This window comes from Camarhynchus parvulus, chromosome 10, assembly GCF_901933205.1.
Source record: "Camarhynchus parvulus chromosome 10, STF_HiC, whole genome shotgun sequence".
Classification (NCBI taxonomy): Eukaryota; Metazoa; Chordata; class Aves; order Passeriformes; family Thraupidae; genus Camarhynchus; species Camarhynchus parvulus.
In genome coordinates, this window is record NC_044580.1 from 6444567 (window position 1) to 6470152 (window position 25586).

At 40.5% G+C, this 25586-nt stretch overlaps 1 protein-coding gene across 1 annotated transcript; it reads left to right on the top strand.

Moving 5' to 3' along the window:
- The first annotated feature begins 235 nt into the window (after window positions 1-235).
- On the top strand, window positions 236-24189 carry SLTM (SAFB like transcription modulator). The gene is given in 22 exon segments (XM_030955651.1): window positions 236-269; window positions 272-417; window positions 1054-1141; window positions 7740-7813; window positions 8106-8291; window positions 8850-8897; window positions 9909-9936; window positions 11262-11730; window positions 12292-12341; window positions 14489-14607; window positions 16202-16351; window positions 16444-16553; window positions 16641-16801; window positions 17119-17210; window positions 17434-17597; window positions 18682-18856; window positions 19443-19567; window positions 20086-20256; window positions 21022-21336; window positions 21757-21895; window positions 23063-23220; window positions 23540-24189. Coding segments are annotated over 22 exon segments (3111 nt in total). The 3' UTR covers window positions 23649-24189.
- Window positions 24190-25586: the final 1397 nt, after the last annotated feature.

The window sequence follows — 25586 nt, forward strand, 5'->3', positions numbered from 1 at the left end:
CCTCACAGCACAGGCGCTCCAGACCCTGCCCAGCCCCGGGGCTGTCCCCGCACACGGCGGGGCCGGGACGGGGCACCCCCGCTCCCCTCACGGGCACGGCGGGCCCCGGGCGGGGCGGGCGCTCCGGGCCAGGTGCGCCGCTCCGCGCCTGCGCAGAGGCGCGCGCCGGCCGCGCTCCATCCGGGCACCGCGCTCATTGTGCGCGCGGCCGCCGCGCTCGCCCGCCCGCTCTAAAATGGCCGCCGCCGCCTCCGCTCCCGCCGCCGCTGCTGCGGGGCTCCCGCGGCTCCCGCGGCGCCGCCCACCGAGAGCAAGAGGATCAGCGACCTGCGCGTCATCGACCTCAAGTCGGAGCTGAAGCGGCGCAACCTGGACATCACCGGCGTGAAGACGGTGCTCATCGCCCGGCTCAAGCAGGTGAGCGGCAGGCGCAGGCCCGGCCCGGCCCGCCCCGGCGGCCGCTGCTGCCGCCCGGCTCCGGCTCCGGGGGCGGGGCGCCGGCGGCCCTGCCGCTGGCCCGGTGCGGGGGCGGGACCCGTCCCCCCGCGCCGCCGGTGCCCGGGCCGGGGTCCGCCCCGCCGAGCCCCCGGCGCTGTGCGGCCGCTCCGGGCCGGGCGGGGCGCGGTGTCCCGGCTGGCGGAGCTCCCCGGGCCGGCTGTTGGAGCTCGCCCCGCGGCCTGGCGGCCCGCCCACCGCTCGGCGGGCGAGCCCCGGGGCAGGCTGTGGCTGAAGGGTGTCCGTGCTCTCGCTGCCCTGTTTTTGAGCTGCCCTTAGTGCCATTATGGATGGCGGTGTGGCCTTCTGGTGTTACGTTTCCAAAGAGAAACGTGCGGGTCCTTGATATCCCGTACTTCCAAAGTGGCATTTTAACAGCTGAAACTCTGCCGTCGTCCTTACTGTTCCCTTGCTCTTCTCCAGCTTTAACACAGAGTGTTTTGCTAAATATTTTTGAGATGCCGAAAGAACTGTTTGGCTTACAGACTTCTGCTGAAGTCAAACTGTCCAGCTTTCCACCGAAAGCCATTAAAAACTGTAATTTTTTTTCTTATTTAGGCTATTGAAGAGGAAGGAGGTGATCCAGATAATATTGAAATAAGTGTTTCAGCTGACACACCCACCAAGAAGCCAACTAAAAGCAAAGGTTAGGATCTGTTGATATACTTAATATTCTTACATAGGGGTATTTTTGCATGTATCATCTTAAAGAAGAACTGTTGTCTATATTTTGGGTGCAGTTGTAGCTTCTGTCATATAAGAAGTCCTTTGCCTTGCATGTCTTGTCAGTCACTGTATGTAGACAGTGTATGGGCATGCTGGAGAAATGTATATTGAGAGAGCTATAGCTAGATAGAAAATGGCTGGGTTAGGAGATGTGTGTTCTGAGGTATTGGCTGTAGTGCCCCCAGCTCCTGGAGGGCTGTGCTGTGTGTGCTCAGTGCTGTAGGTGAGCTGGGAGGGGTTTGGTGTGTGCTGTGCTTGGAGATCCTGAACGTGGGGTGCTCCAGGTGTGGGTCCTGGCCACGAGGATCTGTGTGACAGCAAGGTTCTTCAGCCATGAGCAGGTGCTGGACCTGGCTGGGGATGAGGGCACAGCAATAGGTGATGGGGGGTCACTCCCTGAAGAGGGCTGTGTAGTGTGGGTGTGTTAGCATGCTCTCTACCGAAGACAGGATTTATAAACATGAATTTTCCGAATATGCATTGAAACCTCACAGTGGAATGCCTAATTAAGAGATTTTAGTGTTTCTATTATGAGAAGTGAATGTTTAGATTTTGTGCTGATCTGTTTGGCAGAGATTTGTTTCAGATTTTTCAGCTCTGTTTTCTTTTGCCTGAGAATTTAAATACTGTTTTGTGAGTTTGGAGTCTGGGGGATTTTAGTTTGTGTTTTCAGTTGTTCTGGGAGCATCTGTGGTCTGTTAGTACTGGGAAAGAACCTGTCTGCTTTATGCACAGCATTTTTCATTGAACAGACACACTGAGAATGTTCACACATGTGCTGCAGGGGCCTGAACAATCTTATAGCACTGTCTCTTGTCATGGCCTAAGTTTTGTGGTGAAAGTGATTATTCAGTCAGTCTGGTGCTGTGAATGGTGAAATTAGTAAGAAAATCCGTCTGCTTAGAAAGTTTGAATAACTTCTTTGCACTTTTTACACATTAGAGAAGTGAAAGGAAATAAACTTTCAAATGTGGTTTCATTTTTTTTCAATCACATTACTTTATTCCCTGCTCTAGAGAGGTAGGTGCTGATTAGGATAACTACATGGAAGCTAAATAAGGAAACTCTTCCACAGTTTTTCATGCAGAGATCTCAATGGCTCCATGTTCTGCTGTGACAAACACTTCTCATATCTGCTGCTTTTTATCCTCCTAGTCTCCAAACTAATATCATGATATGCATCGTGTTCTTGAACTGGTTTCTTGGGCAGTTAGGCTGTTTTGTTTCTGCAGAGGTAGTTTGCCAACCAGTGCTGCTGCTGCCTGGGGCAGGGCTTCAGTAGCTCTTCCTGCCACCTCTCCTGTGCCCCAGATCCTGATGCATGCATATGACATGTGTGATCTTGGTAAACCTCAAAGGAAAACACAGTTTGTGAAGTTCTTATCAGTTCACTTTGCAGGCTCAGGAGTTTCTCCTCATTACTTTTTAGATTACAAAAGTCTTATGAACAAATTTTGTGCCAAATGTATGGGAAGCTCGTGGTGGAACATGAAAAATTTCACTGTTTAGTCTAGGGGAAGTGGTTTTTTTATGGTATTGGTTTATTTCTAACTGTATGAGATAATACATTGTTTGATTTTTAACTACTCACTGTGAGGTGTTTTTCCTCCTTACTAATTTTGCTGACAGATTGATCCAGGCCTTTTTGCTAGTGCTTGTTGTCCCCCCACCCTACAGCTTCAGACGAATACTGATGGGTCTTTAATTATTTTAATACTGGACAGCAGTAAAATTAATGACATTACTAGTTCTGTAGTATTTTTCCTTGTGCTGTTATTGCTGTACAAGGGAGAGTAGGAGTATTAGGTATTCATTTACAAGGAAAATACATCTTCAGGAAGGGCCAGGGAGTGGAAGTGATGATTAAACCTCTACAGAGCAGCCAGAAGGGGAGGCCAGTGGGAGGGAAGGAAGCAGGTTGTCCTTCCAGAAAGTCAGAGTGTGTCTGGTGCCTGTAGGGTTTAGATGTGAAAGTGTTCTGTAACCAGTTTTACTGGAGCTCTTGAGGTCTGTGGAAAAAGTGTGATTCTGGTTCTCTGGCACTGTCTGTTCAGTAACCTGGTCTGGAATATTGATAGAGACCAAATTAGAGTGGGAATGGGGTGTGTGTATTGGGGAGGGAATGATACATTTGTCTTTCCTTGCTTTTTTTTCCTTTTTTTTGGTGTGTATGTTTACTAAAAGGGAGGACAGTACTCAGAAGATTAGGAGTGAGACTTTATTTCATACAACTTAAAAATGCTTGCAGAAGGATTCTGTAATCCAGCAAGAATCCTTGATCAGTCCTCATGCAAAGTTAGTAGAACTTTAACACTTTTTCCAGATGCTACTTTAATTAAATAATTAGGGTAAAGAACTGCAGAGCAGCTGATCAGGAGATTATACAGGTATGTAGGTAAGATCAGTTGGTTTTGCCAATTAAAGTTTGAAAGGAACAAATGCCAAGTGTTCCTTTTTTAAGTGCCTCAACTGTGCCTCTCCACCCTAGCATTTAAAAGCTATGGAGAAATTTCTCTTTTTATAAAAAGATGACCGTTTTTGGGAAAAGCTCATCTTTTCAAGCCTGACCATTCTGCTGCCTAGTCTGGTGTCTAGAGGAAGTTACCTTACTACTAATATGAAATATTTTTCAAATGCTTCTGATGTGAATGCTCCTTTGAAGGATCTGCAGTCAAAAATGCTGTTGAATATTGGAATATTAAAGTTGGTCATTGAAAGTTACTCTCCTGATGAGTTTTGGAATTAGTGTGGGTGAAGAACAGATTTTAGGCTGATAATATTTAACTTTGGGGAATTAATGTGAGCAGAGATGTTTATTTGCCTCTCTACAAGCTTCTGAGGCCAGTTATATACTTGTTAGTTTGTATCTCAAGTACCCCTCTAGTTTGCAACTGAATTTCCAGTTTGACAATACTGTTTCTTGGATCAAAAGCTGACAGCTGACAGTGGCTGGCTTGTACTGTTGCACAAATAACTTTGACTTCTATATTAAAACTGTTTAGTTTCTTAAATATAAGAACAAAAACTAAGTCAACTAAGTTGTACACTTGGTTTTCACAGACCTTTCTTTCTGAAAGCAATGAATGACTAACAACTGTATTTTTTAGACACAGCAGAAGACTTAAATATTCCTGTACCTCATGGTACCATTTCAAAATTAGAAAAGGCTTGTTTACTTTTGTTAATATTGTGGCAAATGATACTTTTCAAGTTGCACTGGACCTCTTAATGCTATAGAGGGTTTATTCCATTGTAAGGATTTATCTCCTCGTTCCCTCTTATCCCGTTTTTGATGAATCTTTAGCATTAGTGTGACCAAACCCTGTTGGGATTTGCAGCAGGAATACCAGGAGAAATACAAACACTAATTCTTCCAAAATTTTCTGATAAGTATGTGTCACTCTGCTTCTGCCTGAGATGCAAATACCTACTTCAAGAGTTGTCCAGAATACACCCTTCTGTAATTCTGTAAACACTCAGCCTGAATTTCTCACATGGAGGAACATGAATAGGTAGAATAATCTTGTGCTACTGTAAGGCTTGTAAATGAAATGAAAGCTAAATCTGCATAATGTAAAACCAACAAAGATGTTCTAATTCTTCTACTTACTTATAAGGAGAGTATTTGTTCTCTGTGTAAGAGTCTGTTGCAATTTTATGGTGTGTAGCAATTGCTGTTGCCAGAAAAGGGTTTGAGCATGGCTTGTAAAGGAGTGCCATCACTGCAAGGTAAATGAGTGTTTGTGTTGTTGAGCCCCCAGATCTGTGGTGAATGCTGCATACACACTGACATTTTCAACAGCCACTGCTTGGATAAACCTGTACAGAAACTTGGGTGTTGACAACTTGTGTGACTGGAGACCAGCTGTGCCTCTTGTCTGCAGAAGGCTCAGCTGCTCTGGCTCTGTTTATTAACTTACCCTTCAATCAGGCCAGCACTGGTCTCAAATAAGTTCAGAGCAACAGTAGTTTTCTGCAAGGTGTGTGTTGCAATCTGATTTTAGTTATGAGAATTTAATAGCCAAGCCTTTGAGCAGCCCACTGTAAATGAGTGTCAGTCAGACAAGTGTTGAATTTTTTGTGGATGCTGGCTTTTTGGCAAGTTACTGTACCAACATCTGAGAACTGTCTGTATCAGGACCTTGAAATGCCACTTTTGAGTGGCATGGTGTAACTCTAACTGAAGCAAAGTAACCTGAAGCACAGAACTTGAGAGGGAGAGCAAACTTAGACCACTTTCTGGCTTCAAGCTGAAAAGTGAAGGTCGTTGTTCAGGTCTCATGCCTTGGAATACCTCTGGTACTCAGAGTGAATGGGACTTGCTACAAAGACAACAGACATAGTATAAAAGGGCTAATGAAATCATTACTTCATCTAGTAGCAAATAAAAGATAAAACAGCTTCATTACTGAATGCTGTTACTTGCTGTTGATGAGGAGCAGTCAATAAAACACAGTTCTCTAGCTGCTATTGCATAATGGTGGGGATAACTTGAGGCAGCTTTGCCATTGGTTTGGTTTCCTTTTCTGTTCCGTATAAAGTCTTAGTTTTAGTCCACCAGCCATACCTCCTCAGGCAAAATGATATAAATGATTAAATGATTTAAATAGCTTTCATGATAGTCTATGCTAGAGAGTTGCTAAATGTGTTGGGCATCTGCCCTGTGTGCTTGCCTGTCTCTGTGTATGCTTACCTGGATATGGGATTCAGGAGAAACTTGGTCTTTCAGGTTTAACAAACAAACTGAAATGTGAGAGGGTAAAACAGAAAGCAGTGGAATTTGTGTAGAAATCCTTGCTGTTTCTCATTGCTTTTTGTGTTGAAGATGTCTGGGATCTGTAGATTCTATCACAGAATGCTAAAAAACTAGCACAAAATTTGAGTTAGTCTTTGTTTCAGGCATCAGCTGTGATGCACATCAGAAACTGTCCACTGACCTCTTCCTGTGAAGAGCTGGCTTCCCTTAGCATACCTGTGCAGGGGGCTTTTTGCACCAAAATCTCACAAATCTATTGCATTACAAGTATAAAACAAGACTTTTTGGGGGTTCTGGGGTTGTTTGTTTGTTTGTTTGAAGTGAAGTAGAAACAGTGACACTGACTTTAGATTTGGAAGTTTAAATCTCATGTTTTGCAGTCACAGAAATAGCTTCTGCCATGTGCCTTTTCCTGGAGATCAGTGTGTGCCTGTACTGAAAACAGCAATGTGCTTTTTCTAGGAGTATGGTCAGAGTGCTGCCTTTCAGGGAAATGAGTAAAAGCAACTGGAATCCGAGCAAACCCAAAACAATAGTGTTGCTTCTTGCCCTGTAGTTCAGTACTTTCCAGCTTTGAAGTGCATTTAAGAACTGCATATGAAAGACCACAGAAATTAATGGCTGTAAAAATTGAGTATTTCAGCTAGCAGAGATGTCCATACTGTGTAGAACTTTGCCTTCTGGTTTTCTTTTATATCCCTTTGTAATAACTATAAAATTGGTTTAGCCATTCATTAGAGGTTGAAGGGAGGAGGGAAGATTCTATGCCAAAAAATGAAGCATTAAGTGTAAATTATGACTGCCATCTCATTTGCATTTGAATTGACACTGAGTTTCAGTAGAAGATACAGTAAAGACACTTCCTAACAGAGCTGCTTTTGTACCTTGTGCACTGAAAACTGTTGCATAGGCTAATCTTTGATAGACTGAATCAAAGAGACAGAATGTTCTTCAAAGGCTGTGTTTGTGTGGAGATGTTTCTGTCTAGTGTTCTTAGGTCTTGTTTTTAGAAGAGTAAGGAAATGCAGTGGGTTCCAAAGGGAACTGTGTCTAGTCATCACCCCCACAGAGACATCTCTAATAGAGAAAAGTGTGCCTGTGCTGGAAGAGCAGAATTCCTCAATGGAGCAGGCACTTAATACAGTAAAGCATATGTAGAAAGCAGAAGTGCTGCACCTATTCAATTCTTCTGCCTCGCTTCATCCTCTACTGAAAAAGGTGGCTTGGAGAGGCTTGTAATTGCCATGCTTGTGGATATTCAAGGATGCAGCTAAATAAAGCCCTGGGACATTCTGTTGTCCTTGGAACTTCACTGTAATTTTCAGCAGGCAGTTGGGTGGGCTGGATGACCTTTAGAGGTTTGTTCTAACCTAATTTCTCAGTGATGTTAGTTACCCTCTAAAGCAAGACCTTTCCAAAGTCATAATGTCTAGTTAACCTCAGTAATTCTGGAAATGATTCGTTTCTAGTTCAATGTTCTCCTGAATTCCATTATCACTCAAAGTAGGAGGATAGGTATTAAGATCACGAACTTAGATGTAACCACTTGTTTATTGAACAGCACTGATTGTTCATTCTTACTCAGCTGACATTTTATCTCCTTATCTTAAAAATTACTCAGTTTTTGGAGGGCTATATTACAGTGAACAATCCAGCTAAACTAGAACAAGTAGAGAATACTGAAGTAAGGCCAAACACATAATCAGTATTAAAAGTGTGCTCTACATAGCAGGTCTAGCCACAGCATATCCCATCATTTCAGGTAAAAAGCAGGAAGCTGATGAATTGACTGGTGATGCTTCAGTGGAAGAGGACTCCTTTGTCAAGGTAATAAAAGTATGTAAAAACTTTTCCCATTTTGTATTTAAGGCCAGTGTTTGACTTCAGTTAATGAAAAAGCTTCCATTTTCTTTGTGGGAATTTCTGTGGAAATTTGGATCATTGCTTTTACTGTATTCACAGTGTGATGCTTAAGGGTATGAAGCTGGGGGGTTTTTAAAACATGATATGAATTTTATTGTGCATGTGAGACACAGATCCAGCAGTGAAACACTGACTCTACCAGTGATTTTTTTAGAATAAAGCTAATACTTTTAGTTATAGTAAGTATTTGTGTTCACACCAAAAGGAAAGTGAATTGGAGACTCAAGATGCAAGTGATCAAGATGGAAATGATGAATTGAAAGACTTCAAAGAATCTGTTGAAGATGAGAACTTGAATTCTAAAGAACTACCATCTTCAGAAAAGCAAAGATACCATGACCTGGAGCCAGTGGAGACAACAGAAGATGTGGAGAAAGATTCTGAAAGTCAGGTACTTGGCTATATTTTACATGAACTTTTATCAGCAAAATGTACATATTTCTTAGTGTTTGTTACTAGGAAGTCAGAACTAGTTTTGCAGTTTGTCTTGCTTACTCTAGAAGATAGGGTTTTTTCTTTCTACTCTACTCTACTCTACTCTACTCTACTCTACTCTACTCTACTCTACTCTACTCTACTCTACTCTACTCTACTCTACTCTACTCTACTCTACTCTACTCTACTCTACTCTACTCTACTCTACTCTTTTCTACTTGCCTTGATTTGTATTTGAATAGTCCTGAAACAAATGTGGCACTGATTGATAAAATTGTGCCAGAGTCCATCCAGAGTTAGTTCCTAAGGGATCCTTTTCCCTTGTACTGGCAGTGAGTTGTGCCTTTCAGTTCAGTGTTCAGATCCTTACATCAGGAGAACTGCTCATGGATGTTCACATTGATGAGAGTGTATCCACTTAAATGTTTACTGATATAATGGAATCTCTTGACCTCTGAATGTTTGAGTGTCTTGTAAATAGTTTGCTTATCTTGTCCCTTTTCTATTTCTTTAGGAAAATGAAGGTCCAGACATAGAAGATTACACTTTTCCAGCTGTCCATGTGAGTTCTAAATCCATTCTCTTAAGCTGATTTTCGTCTCTGTTTAGTTGGAAAAGATCACTTTAGACTGGTTTTTCTGTTCCAGCGTGCATGTTAGAGTCAGATGATGTAAGACTATAAAGGTAAAACTGTGTGGGAAGCTTTCATTCAAACATTTAGTAATGCAGATTATTGTGATACCAACAAAGTATACCTATTTTAAGACATAATTCACGTCTACAATTTAGGAATTATTCAGTGCGTAGACTTCACAAAGAATATGTTTCACACTCCCTTAAAAACATACCAGAGGGCTATGCCAGATGCTGTTGTAGTGTGCACAGTCTGTACAGGAGTTTAGAACTTCCATTTAATGTAGAAGTTTGCCCGTGGAAAAATTGGGGAGTGTGGAATGGGGCATGGTTGTTTAGGGATACTTTTGGTGTTAATACTGATATCTGATATCTCTAAGTTCAGAAATTCATTCTGAGTTCCATGGAACTGATGTCTGGAAAGTGACATCTCATACGGCATCTCTTGCTCTTTAAAGCTAATGAGAAATAAGTAAATACCCATCAAAATCAGAGTTTCATTTTTAAGTAGTTACTGGAGGGAGGCTGCCTAGTTTCTGACTTCTCTTTTGAGCTTTTAAAGCTAATGATGGACTGCTTGCATTTCTCTGAAAGCAGTAATCAGCAGCTTGGCATCCATTCTGAAGGCTTTGGTAAGACATGGAATAGTTTAGAAATGTCCCACTGAGTTGAGGGGGTAAGACAATTATCTGCATGTCCCAACCAACTGCAAACTGCAAGCATTGCAGATAAATGCCAGGTTGTTTCATAAAGAAGTTTCATAATGTTTTTTAGTGATTTGACAAGGGAGGTGCATGAGTTTGGTTCCTGGATAATCTTTGGACACAGTTTTCATTTCAGCGTTTGCCTTCATACAATAGAAATGTTATGAAAAATACAAACTGTTCTTCTTAAAGTTTCAAAATAGGAGACATTTAGTGTTGGCTTCCTTTTCTTGCAGGATGGGGAAGATGAAGAAAATGAGAAAGGTATGTCTAAAGTTTAATAGAGTTCAGAGGTCTTAGTAGAGCAGGCAACTTTCTCTTGTAACATTCAATCTCTACTAATACTAGGCTTATCTCCAGCACTAAGTATCAGTTGTCTCCTCATTGAGTTCAGCACCTGGAATCACTGCAGTCAGTTTATTTCACTCCTAAGAGTTACTTTACTCTTAAGAGTTATTATAGTACTTATCAGTTACTGTGGTGGATGTATAATCTAGTTGCAATACTATGATTCTTAATAAAAGCCATAGTATTCAAGGACTGATTTTAGTACACGGTAAGTGTTGATGCCAAAGCCTCCAACTTGCACTGCAGTAACTGATGTTGAGTGAAATGCTGCACTCTCACACTGAAGTTGAGCACCCCACAAATGTATGGACCATCATATGCTTGGCTTACTGTCACTTAGAAATACCACTTGTACATAGGATGGTAAAAGGTGTTTGAAAACCTGTGGAGTGGCTACCATTTTTTATGCTCTGCTCATTAGTGAAACTATAGAAGGAATCTAATGCATTTGGGCAAACAGACTTCCTGGACAGAAGTCATAAGGATTCTACATTTTGTGGACTCGAAAGGACATGGGACACCATCACTTTCCACAAGGTGGAATGAACACATTACTACAGGATAAAACTACAGACTCCATGTTTACGAGGGACCCCATGGCCGAAGTGTCTCACCCGTGCAAATCCAAGAAGATGGAGATGTCTCTGTGGGACTGAGATGGAAAATCTTTCCAGTGGATGAAGATTGAGACGATTTATCTACGGACTCTGGATTAAGGCTCACCCATCCATGCTCTGCAGCAGCCTTGTACAACTCACTTGACTGCCAAGCAACTGCTTGGGAAGGAAAAGAACAGCGAACACCGACGTGGAAGACTGGCTGGAATTCTCCAAGACTGTGATTCTTTCGGATTTGGGAAGGTTAGAAGTTCTGGAACCAGGAAGATTCAAAGACAGATTAAATCAAACTGTGAACATCCAAAGCAACTATGTTCTTCTGGAATGCTCAATCCTAAACTGGAAAATGGATACTTCTTATGAAGAACGGGTATCTCCAGGATGGAACCGTATTCTCCCTCCTAATGTTTTGGTATTTGTCTCTAGAAAATGTGTTTTGCCATGAAGAATAAGTGATCCTGGGTAAAGGATTTATATTTGTGTTAATACACCTTGTGTTTTTTTCTAACCTTCCATCAGTGCTAATAACTGGCTTTGTATTTTCTAGGTCCTATTCTAGCTTATGCATATGAAATTGTTTAAACTTCTTGTTTTGCCATATTTATTCCTGTTAAATCCTCTTAGATAAAGCAGGTTCTGGTGATGGTACACAAGAAGTATCTAAACCTCTTCCTTCAGAAGAAAGCCTAGCTGAGGCTGATCACACGGCTCATGAAGAGATGGAAGCTAACACCTCTGTGAAAGAAGCTGAGGATGATAACATATCGGTTACAATCCAGGCTGAAGATGCCATCACTCTGGATTTTGATGGTGATGACCTCCTAGAAACAGGTAAAAATGTGAAAATTACAGATTCTGAAGCAAGTAAGCCAAAGGATGTGCAGGATACCATTTCACAGAGCCTGGAGAAGGAAAGCAAGGACTATGAGGTGACTGAGAACCATAAAGATGGTAAGAAGGAAGACTGCGTGAAGGGTGATCCCGTCAAGAAGGAAGCCAGAGAAAGTTCAAAGAAAGCAGAATCTGGAGACAAAGAAAAGGATACTTTGAAGAAAGGTCCCTCGTCTACTGGGGCCTCTGGTCAAGCAAAGAGGTTTGTTTTTCTATGTCAGTTCTTTACGATACTGAGTACCAGCATTCAATAAGATCACTCTACATTAAGGGGGTAGCAGCAAGAATCTTATAATTAGTATCCTATGCTCCTGCCTGTAGGTTTTTTGACCGCCATAAGTTACTTTTTAAAATTCAAGATCTTCGTATAGACACTATGTCCTACTGATTGCATTGTCGAATTGTCAGCATTTATTTATTTTTTTCAAATTGACGATTTTTTTAAATGTCCTTGTGATGATGGTAATGAACAGCTATCAGTTCTAAGAACACAAAATGAAGTCAAGTCCCCGTCCTGAAATCTGGAGAAGATTGCCATATATCCACTGAATAGAGTTGTCAGAAAATCTAGATCTTCAGGCATCTTGGGGAAAATCAGTGCAAGAATCCATAAGGGAATCATTTGTTCAAATATACAGTCTGGCCCTTTTTCATTTTTATTTTTTGAAATGTTAACTTGTCTGTTAGTACTAGTAGTATAAAATGCAACACCAAATTCTGTAGTTTCAACTTTCTTCTGATTTTTTTAAATTTGCTTCTCTAGCTCTACTAAGGAATCTAAAGAAAGCAAGACGACATCAAAGGATGATAAAGGTAACTATTCTGAATTAGAGTAGTATTTCTTGAACTAAATGCTTTCCTGCCTGAGAAATTGCTTGCCACGTAATAAAATGGTTTATGTGATTGAACTCAGCCATCTCTAGTAAATTGTGCTAGAGGTACAGTAGTCATTTGCTATATGTATGGGTCCATATATTTTGTTTCTCCTTATGCTAGGTTTGTCATAAGATTAAAAATACTTATTGTAAAGACTTGATCAAAATATATTCTTCTATTGCAAAATACTTTTGGGAGCAAATTCATTTAATGTTTCCCAAGTCTTTGTTTTGATGAGAAGCTATAATTTTCAGATAAGCCTGCTGTAACTGACAGCAAAACAAGCAAAAAATAATTGCAAGTACTTAAATATAATGCCAATTAATTTTTTTGTCTTGTTTGTAATTCTAGCTCCGTTTTAAATAAACTGAACTCTCAAACAAGTACTATAGCTGAGATGCCAGCTTGCAAAATTGCACTTGTGGCTGTCTAATGTATTAAATTTGAACCTATTTTTTTGCCTTGGAATTTCCACCTGTTTCCATAAAACACTGTGTTAAGATTACAAATTGAAGAGTGGAGCTCGAGAGCACATTAATGTCACCAGCTATACTGATGCTTCATGGTTGAACAGATGCATTTGTGTGACGTCATGTGTCTCCTTATTTTACCTGGTTCCCTTCTGCCAAAAACCTTTGTCAGAATCTCTGGCATAACACTAAGGAACGAATGAAACTTTACCTGATAAATGAATTTGCGAGGAAATTTTTGTGGCAGACATAATTGGGTCTTCTGTAGATGCTTACAATGAAACTGAAAGCAGATTTGCTGTGTCCTCATTTGTGTAGCATGTGTGATAACTGTGATAGTAACTGTTGTAAGGCTTTCTTAATATACACCGCCAAAGCCAGGATAGTGGCTGATTCATGGTATTTATTGGTGGTCTAAGTGTATCATAGAACCATAGAGTATTATGGGTTGGAAGGGACCTTAAAGATCATCTTGTTCCAATGACCTGCTGTGGGCAGGGGTGCCTTCCACTATCCCAGGTTGCTCCAAGCCTTGTCCAGCCTGGCCTTGGACACTTCCAGGGATGGGGCAGCCACAGCTTCTCTGGGCAGCCCATGCCAGGGCCCACAGGGAAGAATTTCTTCCTTATATATCTAAACTAATATCAAGATAACTTTAGTATGACCTCAACTGAGAGATTGCCTTTTGCTCTTAGTTAATCTTGATGCATTGAAGAAACAAAGCTATCCTTTTTTTCTCAAGATGGGTAAATTATGTTTTAAAACTCTTCATATCACCAGATTTTCCAGCTGTCAAGATGGAGACTAGTTCTGGTCTTGCCTGTAGGACTGGCTACATTTTAACATATCCCAAAGCAGTTCATTTATTTAGCAGCAAACAACAACAAGCTGAGCTACATAACTGAGGACTGAAAGATACTGGGAATGAGATGACATGAATCTCTTTTGAGTTCTAATTGCTATGTTGTTGCAAAAATACCTAATATATGGGGTGAGGGGAGTATTTAAGGCACATAGCGTTTTTCCAGCTTTTATTTAGTATTTTCTTTAGTATGTGGGAAATAATTTTGGTGGGTTGTATCTAGTTCTGCATCCAGTAGTATTTTTAAAAAACTGCTCTGGATGAAGCCAATGCTCTGAAGTTGTGGAAATTGACCACATTATTTTGGAGGCTGGGATTATCCAAGTCTCCTGTATTTGCCTTTCTGCTGTCTCTGGTAAATTGAGCACTGTACAGACATCATGATGGAGAGCAAATACTGTGTGCAAAAAAAACCTTTTTGTGGATGGTAGCTAATGATAACAGCCAGATGTTGAAGCTAAATGTACATACCCAAATGAAGAGTAAAGCATGCCTTTAACAAAGATTTGTATTATTTTTCTGTCTCTGTCCTTTGGGTACAAGCTAACCAAGCTCTTGGTGTCAGTGGTTAAATGAATAAAATCTTATGGCATATATTTTTTTTTCTATAGAAATCTTTTCAAGAAAGGTAACCAGATAAACAATTACTTAGAGGTAACAGGCTAAGTTTCTCTTTTCAGCAACACTTTAGTAAAATATTCATGGTACCTTTGTCTCCTTAATTTTTTGGCTGTTTGTAAAACTTGTTGCAGGAAGCACGAGCAGTGTTAGTGGTAGCAGTGGAAGTTCAACTAGAAACCTCTGGGTTAGCGGACTGTCTTCCAACACAAAAGCTGCTGACTTGAAAAATCTCTTTGGCAAATATGGAAAGGTATTTTATGGGGTGTGATACCATGTGTGTGGCGTGTGTCTATTCCCCCTCCTCTATTCAGTTACAGAAATAAATCCTTGATTTAAATAAAGGTTTGAGAGGAAATGTCTGACCAGTGCAATCTAAAACCCCATGCTGCAGCAGTAAGAGTGTATGCTTACAGGAAGAGCCATCTATTAATTTTATAAGAAGTTTTTCTTCCTGTGGAGGTAAGATAAGTACAAAAGAAATTTCACAAATACTTGAATATTCTGGTCAGAATTGGCTTTTAAAATAATGATGGCTATGTTCCTTTGTAGCAACTGTATTTAACCATGAGTGCAAGACAGTGTACTAACTGATAAAATTGTAACACAAATAGTGTTTCTAGAACGTCCTGCTTTGGGAGATTGTTTTTAAAATGTGTTCTGAAGGCTTATGAATAGGAAGAATTGGTAAAAAGATGTCACATTTAATGTATGATGCTTTAGGGACTCTTTCAATGACTTGATATTTTTTTTTACAGTCTGCCTAAATTAGGTCTCTTTTCCCAATTTTGATTAATTGAAACTTACAAATTCCATAGAACAATGTGGAAATCTTGAAAGCTAAGCAGTCTTCTAAACACAGAGTTCTCATTTCCCCAAAGGAGTTGCTGAAAACTCTGAATTTGTAGTGTTAGTGTAAGTCTGTGCAGGTATGGCACTATTGTATCTTGGGAACTAGTTAGAACCTGAGCACTGTGACTATCAAATATGTGTATTGATTTTGGCATATCTGATGTTTCCAATGAATTTAGTAGGTGATTTTATTTAATGCATTCACAAGTGTGGACACCTGAGAGTGTATTTTGTTGAAACTTACAGTTACTTGGCTGTTTTCACTGTAAAGCTGGTTGGTACTTACTTTTATGTAACTTCCCAGTTTTAAAATTGATTGGGAAATACTTCATGACTGTACCATGACAGTCTAGACAGCTAGAAAGATAAAACCGATGACAGCTAGAGAGATAAATTATTGCCTTTAAAGCATGACTATGGCAAAAAGACTGGTTCCAGTGGCTGTAGAAATTCTAGCAAGGAGGAGCACAAAGGTTAATACCTGCTCAAGAAGCAGATGTCAGAGCTGACTGCTAAAATGGCTTAACTGACACACTTGCTAGATGACTTTGAAGAGTTGGCTCCTTATTAAGTCACTACATAATACTGCTTATACGTTCCTGCCATTAATTGGCAGCTGCTGACTTTTTTTGTAGGGGCTCATCTGTCAGAGATGAACCATCAAATTCAGGTCAGTGGTGTTTCTGTGAATGAATTTTGCCAATAACTGAAGAAAAGCATTTAGATAATGGGCATGAGGAGGTGACTGGTCAAAACAGGATGCAAGCAATAATATGCCTTGATGTACAAGCTGGGATAAAGTTCTCAAAGCTTTTGAGAATTCGGGAGTGTCAGTCAATCTTTCTAGCAGGGTCGGAGTTATGTTGCTGGTGAATTGGGGGGGTTGGGGTGAATTTGTTTTGTTTTCTTATATACTAGGGTAAAAAACTTATTGCAATACCATACCTTCCTTAGAAATGTCTCTCTCAGAACCTGAATTCTTCCTGTTTGCATAGGTACTCGGTGCAAAGGTGGTCACAAATGCACGAAGCCCGGGGGCAAAATGCTACGGCATAGTAACAATGTCCTCTAGCACAGAAGTGGCCCGGTGTATCGCACACCTGCACCGCACAGAGCTGCACGGACAGCAGATCTCTGTGGAGAAAGTAGGTTTCATTCCATGAAGACTTTACCCAAAATAGACCATCTTTTACAAGAATCTGTATTAACCTATTTGCTTTTGGGAAAAAAAAAATAGGTGAAAGGTGATCCCTCCAAAAAAGAATTGAAGAAGGAAAGTGATGAGAAATCTAGTTCGGGTAGGAGCGTAGGAGATAAGAAGACTGCATCAAGTGACAAAGCCAGCAAGTAAGGAATTTCACATCTTCTGAAATTGTGAAAATCCTCTAAGCTGAATTTCCTTAATTGGATTTTTGTGTTCTTTTTCCTAATAAGAACTCCGTCAACCAAAAAAGAAGAAAAGAAATCAGAGAAATCTGAAAAAAAAGAAAGTAAAGAAACCAAGAAAACAGAAGGTAAAGATGAGAAGAGTGATAATGGAACAAGTGGCCCTAATCAAGAATCCACTAAAAAAACTGAAGAAAAGAAAAGAATAAGTATGCCATATAGCCATATTTCCTCCTGTTGAATCTGTGTGTCTGACTTGTCTTGGGGGCATGTTCTTGCTCTTACTGGAAACCAGACAATTAAACAACTGTTCTTTTTTAGACTCCAGTAACACATTTATTACTTCCATACTTTATACTAATCTTTAATTACAGGCATGTGCTGGTATGTTTCTCCTACCAGTACCAGTTCACTTCAGAGATTTAGAAATTTCACTAAGGAGAATTTTTAATAGGCAAATAGAGATAGCTGTTTGTGTGTTTTTAAACCTTCTTTTATTTTTTTTTTTGTTTCCCCCCTCCACTAGGTGGTAAAAGCCCAGGTCAAGTTGTAGTTTTAGACCAAACAAAAGGAGACCAAGGCCACACTAGGACAGTTAGAAGGGGAAGGTTTGATAAAGTAAGTATCTATAGATTTGATGCAATCCTTACCTGATTTGATCCTGCCTTGCAGTTGATATTTGCACTGAAGAGTCAATAAACTATCACTAACTGTTAAGCTTAGATAGAAGCTTTGTATGCTTTGGGATTGCTAAGTCATTAATCATACTTGAACGTAGCATCCAGAAATCTCCCTAAATGAATGAGACTTCTGAAATAACCATTGTAATCTCTATCTATAGCCACAGATATTGAGGAACAAAGAGCGTATTATTCAAGAGAAAGTGAAATTCAGGGAATACAGGGGTAGAAAGGATATCTTGCCTTTTGAAAAGATGAAGGAACAGAGATTGCGAGAACACATGGTTCGGTTGGAAAGGATACGACGAGCTGTTGAACTGCGAAGGTAGTAATTCAACTTTTTGCTAAAGGCTATTGTATACATTAATTGATCAAATACTATATTTAGAAATCTAATCAGAATGCATTCTGCCAAGCCTTCTAACCAGATGTTAAAGTCTGGGACTCTGTCTAACAGCATCTTTATGGGAATTAACAACTCCAAAATTTTTTTCTAATCTTTTAATAGCTGTATATGTACACACACAGCTTAGAGTTTGTTACAGTGGGGGGTGTATCTCATAAGTGTTACTGCATGCCAGTTCTTTTTGGAAAGGTGAGAAGTAGACTAAGAGACAGGGCTAAAAGTAGTGTTTGGTATTTGCTTGTTTGTTTTCACACTGAGAATGTTGTATGTCTAAATGACAAATCAAGCCTAATACAATCTTGACACTTTAAATAGAAAGACCAAATGGCTACACTGTTCTGTTCTGCTGTTTTCATATGGCCAAAGCTTGCAAAGAGCAATTAAATGAGCTGTGTTGTTAGCTGGGTTTTCCAAAACAATGGGAAAGAATTCCTAAACAAAGGAATTCCCAGCAAGCATAAAGCTTAAAGGACAAAATGCCTTTTGTGCTTCCTTATGGCAGTATTATGGGAGGTAAAAAGAAGAAAGCAAAATGAAGCTGTTCATGAGTCTACTAACCAGTGCAACTCAGAGTGGTCATGATTGGCTGTCTGTCTTAATTTTTTGGACAGAAAACCCAAAGTAAATGTTTTGAAGAAGACTTAGCTTGAAGAAGATAAGACCTAAAATAGCATTTATTTTTTAGGTCAAATCATATTCTTGGCGACTGAATACTGTTGTTACTGTGTGCCACATAACAAATGAGAAATCCAAATTAAGAATAAAATACATCAATAAATGATTCTTGAAATAACTTTACCTATCAGTTGTCTGCTAATGGTTCCGTAGATAAGCTAAAACCACTTTGGCTACTTGGGGCTAAAAGGAGTAGACTTGTGGTGCAAGGGCTTCTGTGAAGAGCTTACTCTGAATTAATTTTTGAATGTCTATGTTTAAGGTGATGTTAGTTTTGGATGACAAAATTTTTCAGATGAATTTCTGCTCCCTCTTTTTTTTCCTTCAGGCGAAGAGAAATTGCGGAGCGAGAGCGGCGTGAGCGAGAGCGGATCCGGATAATGCACGAGCGAGAAGAGTGCCTGCAGAGGGAAAGGGAGAGACTGGAAATTGAGAGGCAGAAGCTGGAGAGGGAGAGGATGGAACGGGAGCGCTTGGAGAGAGAGCGTGTTCGGATTGAACAGGTGGGCAGAGCTGTGCTCTGGACTGTGCAGGAGCTGTTTGGGGCATGGCCCAGTTTGCTCTTGCAGGGAATTTTGCTCTTCACTCTTCTACCCGATCCTTTTTGTTTCCTAAAACCCAGCCAAACATTACATAATTCACACTGTACAACAACGGGAATCTTCATCTTGTTTGCTTGGGAGTAATTTGTTGTAAAATGCTCACTACTGTAGCAGCTATACAAGTCAGTCTCCAAACATGAAGTACAATAGAACACTTTGTCTATACCACCCTTCCATAATTTACTGGATTTTTCCTATAGAATACCACTGCAAACTTGAAGAAGTGTTTCTGGGCAATAAATACAGTAGTAATACAAGAAATTACCTGGAGACATTTCTATGTAACAGCCAATAGCATCTTCAGATCTGTTGTCTACTTTTCTAGAGAAATATTCCCTATGCTCTTTAATCTTAGATGCTACCCAAGGATGAATTTTATCAGATAACCTTTAGCAGAAAACTGACAAGGGATAGGTCTGTATCCTTGCTAACTGTTCTCTGGGTATCTCTAGTAAGACCTGCTCTGGTTTTGTTCCTTTGGTGGCAGGAACGTCGGAAAGAAGCGGAGCGAATCGCACGGGAGAGGGAGGAGCTGCGGCGGCAGCAGCAGCAGCTCCGCTATGAGCAGGAGAAGAGGAATTCTTTGAAACGGCCACGGGATGTAGATCACAGGTAATTCTCTAATTGGTTATTTGCAGTGCATAATAAAAAGAAAGAGCTGCAAGCCTTGTATCAGATTTGAAAATGCATTTGGACCTGAAGCAGCTCTTCTTCACAGAAGAACTGGATTTCTGGTATTGGTTTGGTTTGACATTAGTTTAAGACAAACATGAAACACTCCTTATCTGTTGGAGGGAGCTTTGAAATTAGAGAAGCATCCCATGAATTAATTCTTATTTTGTGTGGAAAAAGCCACAATCTAGAGCATTTGCTGAGAAAAGCTGTTTTGCCTTAATGGTTGAAGCTTCTACTTTAGGAATTCATATTTCTGCTAAATGGATGGTTAGTTTTGGGTGTGTTCTTAAATGATTTTGTCTACTACTCTTTAAAGAGTCTACCTTTGTCAGTGGCTTTCCAAAGGTCAAATGAGCATCTCCTTAAATAGACAACTGACTCTCAACAATTTTCTGCATATTAGGCCTTGATTTGGCTACACATGACTGATGAGGGTTCCTTTGTTTTGGCTAAAGGAGAGATGATCCTTACTGGAATGAGAGTAAGAAGATGGCTCTTGATACAGATGCACGTTTTGGCCACGGCTCAGATTACAGCCGCCAGCAGAACAGGTTCAATGACTTTGATCACAGAGAACGAGGCCGATACCCAGAAGGTTCTTCTGTTCCATCCTCTTCTTTTGATAGGTAAGTTTAGATAATGGAGCAGGTATTTGTGTGCCAGCATCTCTGTGGATTACACTCCTGACTGTTCAAAACTGAACATGGTGCTAAAGGCTTTACACAGTTCTGATATAATAGAATTGCAGTACTGTCCTGACATTTGTTTGTTTCTTCAGGACTGGCCACTTTTATCATGGAATCTAATCTGCTTTTCTCTGAGGACTTTAAATTAGCTACCTGGTGGCCTTTTTTGTGAGACATTTCAAAAGAATTTTTGCAATTATTCCTTCCTCTTTAACATATAGTCACAAGTTCCTGTGGATTACCTGTGTAATTTACTGTGCAGTAAATGCTGGTTCCAGATGGAATGTCATGGTTCCAGTAATCACTAGTAAAGCTAAGACCACATAATTGTGCCTTCTGGAATTCTGCTTTTAGGTTGCAGTGAAGTAGAATTGTACTGCAATTCTGACTTGAGAAATACAGCATTCCCCATTTCACAGTGGGCAAAAAGGTGGCCCTGTAGTTGCTTAAATTACGCTGACCAAAATGGGAACAAATAAATGCATAAAGAAATGTTAAACTGGCTGTTAGAACTCAAGCTCAAAATTATAATTGTAGAAATAAATACAGTTTGGGGTGGGAAGGATTTCTGTTCCACATATATAGTAACAAGCAACTAATGCAAAGATGGGTGATATTTTATATCCTCATGCATGTGCTTACATGTGCAGAGAAAGGTGAAAACGGGAAACAAGCAAATGATTCTTTCCTACTTTAACAACTTAGGCGAGATCGTTTTGTAAATCAAGGTGAGGCAAAAAAGACTCGCCCAACAGCACGAAGAGAAGAGCCAGGCTTTGAGAGATACCCCAAGACCTTCAGTGAGTCCAGAAGAAATGAACCACCACAGGCAAGAAGCGAACTGCGGGACACGGACAGGCGCGAGGTGCGGGGAGACAGAGATGAGAGGAGGACGGTGATCATTCACGACAGACCAGAAATCCCTCACGGCCGACACCCCAGAGAAACCGCTTCCAACCCACCCCGGCAAACCAACTGGAAGGGCGAGGGAGGCATCAGCACAGACAAACGGGATGGCAGGTAAATGTGCTAACTGACCAGGGAAAGTAGTGATTCATGTAGAATTCATCTATAATTCCTCAAGAATTAGTGTGTAAAGAGAGAATAGACCCTCTTCTCCTAAAGAAATGCATTGGAAGAAATATGTAGAATATCAAATGCTAAATCTCATCTAGGAACTAGTTGCTGACTCCCAGCAGTCTGCTCTTAATCATGAATACTGACACAGAGTTAAGGAGGCTTTTGTGTAGAATGCAGATGTAAACCAGTAGCACGTGAGCTTGAATTATTTAAAAAGCCACACAGATCTAAAGGAATGTTTCTAAGAAGTCACTGCAGGTTACTAGGAACTACAGGAATTTCTGCTGTCTATATGTGCTGTGATGTGGTACCAATTCAACGATACTGAAACCAAAATTTTGATGAAAGCAATTTTTACAGAGGCGAGCGGCCGGAGCGGTCGGGAAGGGAAGTGTCCGGCCACGTGAGGGGAGCGCCTCCCGGGAGCCGCAGCAGCGCCTCCGGCTACGGGGGCAGGGAAGGAGAACGGGGCGTGATGGGAGACAGAGGTGGAGGACAAGTGAGTCACCTTCTTGTGTTTGTGTGTGTGAAGGAGAGGCTGGAAAATGCAGGCTCATGCTGGAAAAATGACCACATAACATCATCAGAGTGATTCAAAAGTATTCTGCCTATTTTCAACTTAGTTTTCTTTATGTTAAAGGCTCGTTTTTAATAACACAAAAAATTACAGAAAAATTACCCTATTCTTCTTGTCTGGCATCTTTATGTTACCATAAAGATAACTTTATGTTATCTTTATGATAACATACATATTGTTCATTATTCTTATGAACAATACCTGAGAGAGTAGATGATTAAGCTTTTGAGAATTTGTTGTCACTTTTTCAGGGTTTTAACCATACACTCACTGCCTGCTATTTTCAGTGCAGTTTGTAATTGTAATTTGTAGTGTGATACAGAGTGAAAATCCTTCTGCAAGACTTGTCTTTGAAGACTACAGATTAACTCACTCCTGCTGGTAACTCCTGAAGTATTAAAAAGTATTAATGTGTGACCGTGTTCACAGGGGTCTTAGGATGAGGGAAGAGATGAGGATCTGACTCTGTTTCAGAAGGTTTGATTTATTTTTTTATGATATATATTATATTAAAACTATACTAAAAGAATACAAGAAAGGATTTCATCAGAAGGCTAGCTAAGAATAGAAAAAAAAGGAATGAATAACAAAGGCTGTGGCTTGGACAGAGAGTCTGAGCCAGCTGACTGTGATTGGCCATTAATTAGAAACAACCACATGAGACCAATCACAGATGCACCTGTTGCATTCCACAGCAGCAGATAACCATTGTTTACATTTTGTTCCTGAGGCCTCTCAGCTTCTCAGGAGAAAAATCCTAAGGAAAGGATTTTTCATAAAATGTGTCTGTGACATTAATCTTCTTCATCCTGAGTTTTATGCCAGTGATAATGAGTTCAGGGCAGAATTGGGAGTAAAATATGCGTTTGTGGAACCTCACTCACTGCATACCCACACAATTGTCATTAAGTTTGTTACCTAGAATTCACAGGAATATTGTAAACGTGTGTGAGCAGCCTGTGGACTGAAATCTTGAAAGACTTATGTTTATTCTATCAGCTGTAAGCTTATCTTTCTGCACAGGCCTGTTCCTTGTAGGTAAAAGAGCCCATTCTTTGTGAGAATGACCTTGTGTCACTTTCTCCCCAGCACTACAACGAGGACAGACACGTCGTAGAACGCCACAGTCGTGAAGCTGGACCAAGGAAAGAGTGGCATGGACCTAGTTCTCAAGGAAGTGGCTATCATGACACAAGGAGAATGGGAGATGGCCGTGGAGGAGGGGGCATGATGGCTCCACATACAAGGTACAGAAACCTCTCCTTCCTCTCCATTCCCTACTGAGCCCCTGTGAGCTGTGGTGTCCTTAGGAGGTGCAGCAGTGTGGGGAGCAGCAGGGTGACCCCGTGGCACAGCCCCAGCCCCACCTGCCTGGCCAGTACAGGGCTCCCCAGGGGTGCTGCACAGCACTGAGGGACTTCTTCCTAAGTCTCTGCTCCTGCATGTTCTCAAATCTCTTTTGAGACTTACAGTTTAACAGTTGATAGGAGATGTAAGAATGTTATTACCTGTGCACCAGGAGTTTAGGTATGTATCATAACACTTTTTTACAACTTCTGTTTCCAGTAACTCTTCACCCATTAATAGAGTTGTACAGATCACAGGCAATTCCATGCAGAGGGGAAGTGGCTCAGGATTTAAGCCATTTAAAGGTGGACCTCCACGAAGATTCTAAGATCTACAGCTGCTTGGTTTCAAGATAACTTATTGAAATTTCTTGTAAACTTTCTCTGATTAAGAACAGGAAATCTTGTCTGGAAATCCTGGTTAAATTTTTTTAATTTAACATGATTATTTTCCTCTCAATTTTGGAGGCATTTTCATAGTTACGTTGTAATTTTGGATAGTTTTTGTGTATCTTTGATAAGCATTTTCCCTGAGGCACTAGAGCTGTGTAAAAAGAAATTGGAACCAAAATATTTGTTAATTCTGTACAAAAGGATAGTTTGCAGCTGTGTGCTAGTAGTTTGATTTGCCAACATTAGCTCTGTGGTGTCATGCTTTAAGGTTAGCTACTTCTCACAACATCCACAATAACCTCCATTTTGAAGGTTGTCCAGACTATTATCTCTGCTTTTTAATTTGTAGAGAAATAAGATTTGTTCTTTCATTTCTGGGTATTATGTAACCTATTTTTGCAGAAGGTACTGTTACATTGAGTGCATTTACGTGTATTCTTGCAAATGTATTCTTTTGAAATAAACCTTCATATTCTGTATAGCTTCTAGTAAGTCTTTAAAGCAGTCTTTGGGGAAGGCAGGCAGAATTAAACAGACAAGTTGGTATAGCCAATCAAAGCATGGGTGCCATTAGGTTCTAATTAAAACTTGTCTCCTTCACTGTTACTGAATTGAAAAACTTGAAGCACATTTGCTCACAGAAGAAAGATTAGAACCAAAAAATAACAAAATACTCAAGCAAGGCCCAAAGAAATAATATTAGTTTGCTCTTTGTGTTCAGCAGAGCTCTGTGGAAGTTTGAAACAGCTGGGGTTTGACACCAGAAATCACAAACTCTGCTTACAGGGCTCTGGGACTCCTGCAGCTGCTCCTGATGTGGCCCTGAGCAGAAGGCTGCATCTTGTTAAACTTTTGGCTTGGGTCAGGATGGAAGGGTCTGTGTTAAACCAGGCCCAAAGAGAAATGCCAGGCAGCCAGGCCTGGACTCATTTATCACCCAGCCAGGGTAAGGGTATAACTACAACCCTGCTCTTCAGCAAGGGAGAAAAGAAATGAATCCCACTTGGGAAAGCTGGGTGCTGGATGGTTACAGGGCACTCCTAGCAGAACAGAAGAGCTTAGAAATAGTCCTTGAATAGGAGCTGGAAGGGTTCTAATCCAGATTGCCTGTGAAAGAAGGATTTCAGTTACATTTTTTAAGGCATGAGGCAGTAAGAAGGTGCTGATTTCTGCTTGCTGTGTGGAAGAACTGCTAAGCACCTGCAGTATTCTAGAGGAATCAAGAGCAGAGAATGAATTCAACTAAACTGGTTTTGAAATAAGCAGCCTTTCAGGAAAGATGGAGAGAGAAACTGAGAAACCTGCTGTGCAACAGCATTGTCTCTAATTAATCCTGTATGGATATTCACATCTGACAAATACTTAGGTTTAAACAAAAGAAATGCACTGTCTCAGCAAATGTGTCACTTACCTTGATATATTAATACATCTTATTCAATTCTTAAAAATCTAGGAAGTTCAATTTACTGAGTTTTGTTGCAGGAGTTTTGAAGAGAAAGTACAAATTCCCAGTGCATTTTCCAAAGTACTTGTGCATTTGGCTGCAGTCTGTGCTTCATCAGGTGTGACAACACACACAAAACAAATACCTGCTCCAAAATGAATTAATAGTGGCTAATGGATCAAATGGGCAATTTCAAAGTTTATAACCTTAAAAGACAAAGCTATAGAGAATTACAAAAGTAAAACTTGAGATGTGCTTGGTTCCCTGTAAAAGTCTAGATATGCATTCCAACAGTTACTTAATTAAATTAAAAATGTGATTGTGCAGGTGGAATCATTTCACTTAAAATACTAAAACTGAGACAATGGGGAAAAAAACTGTTTTAAAACAAATTGCTGAAACCTTTGAATGTATCAAAAGCTGACAAGCA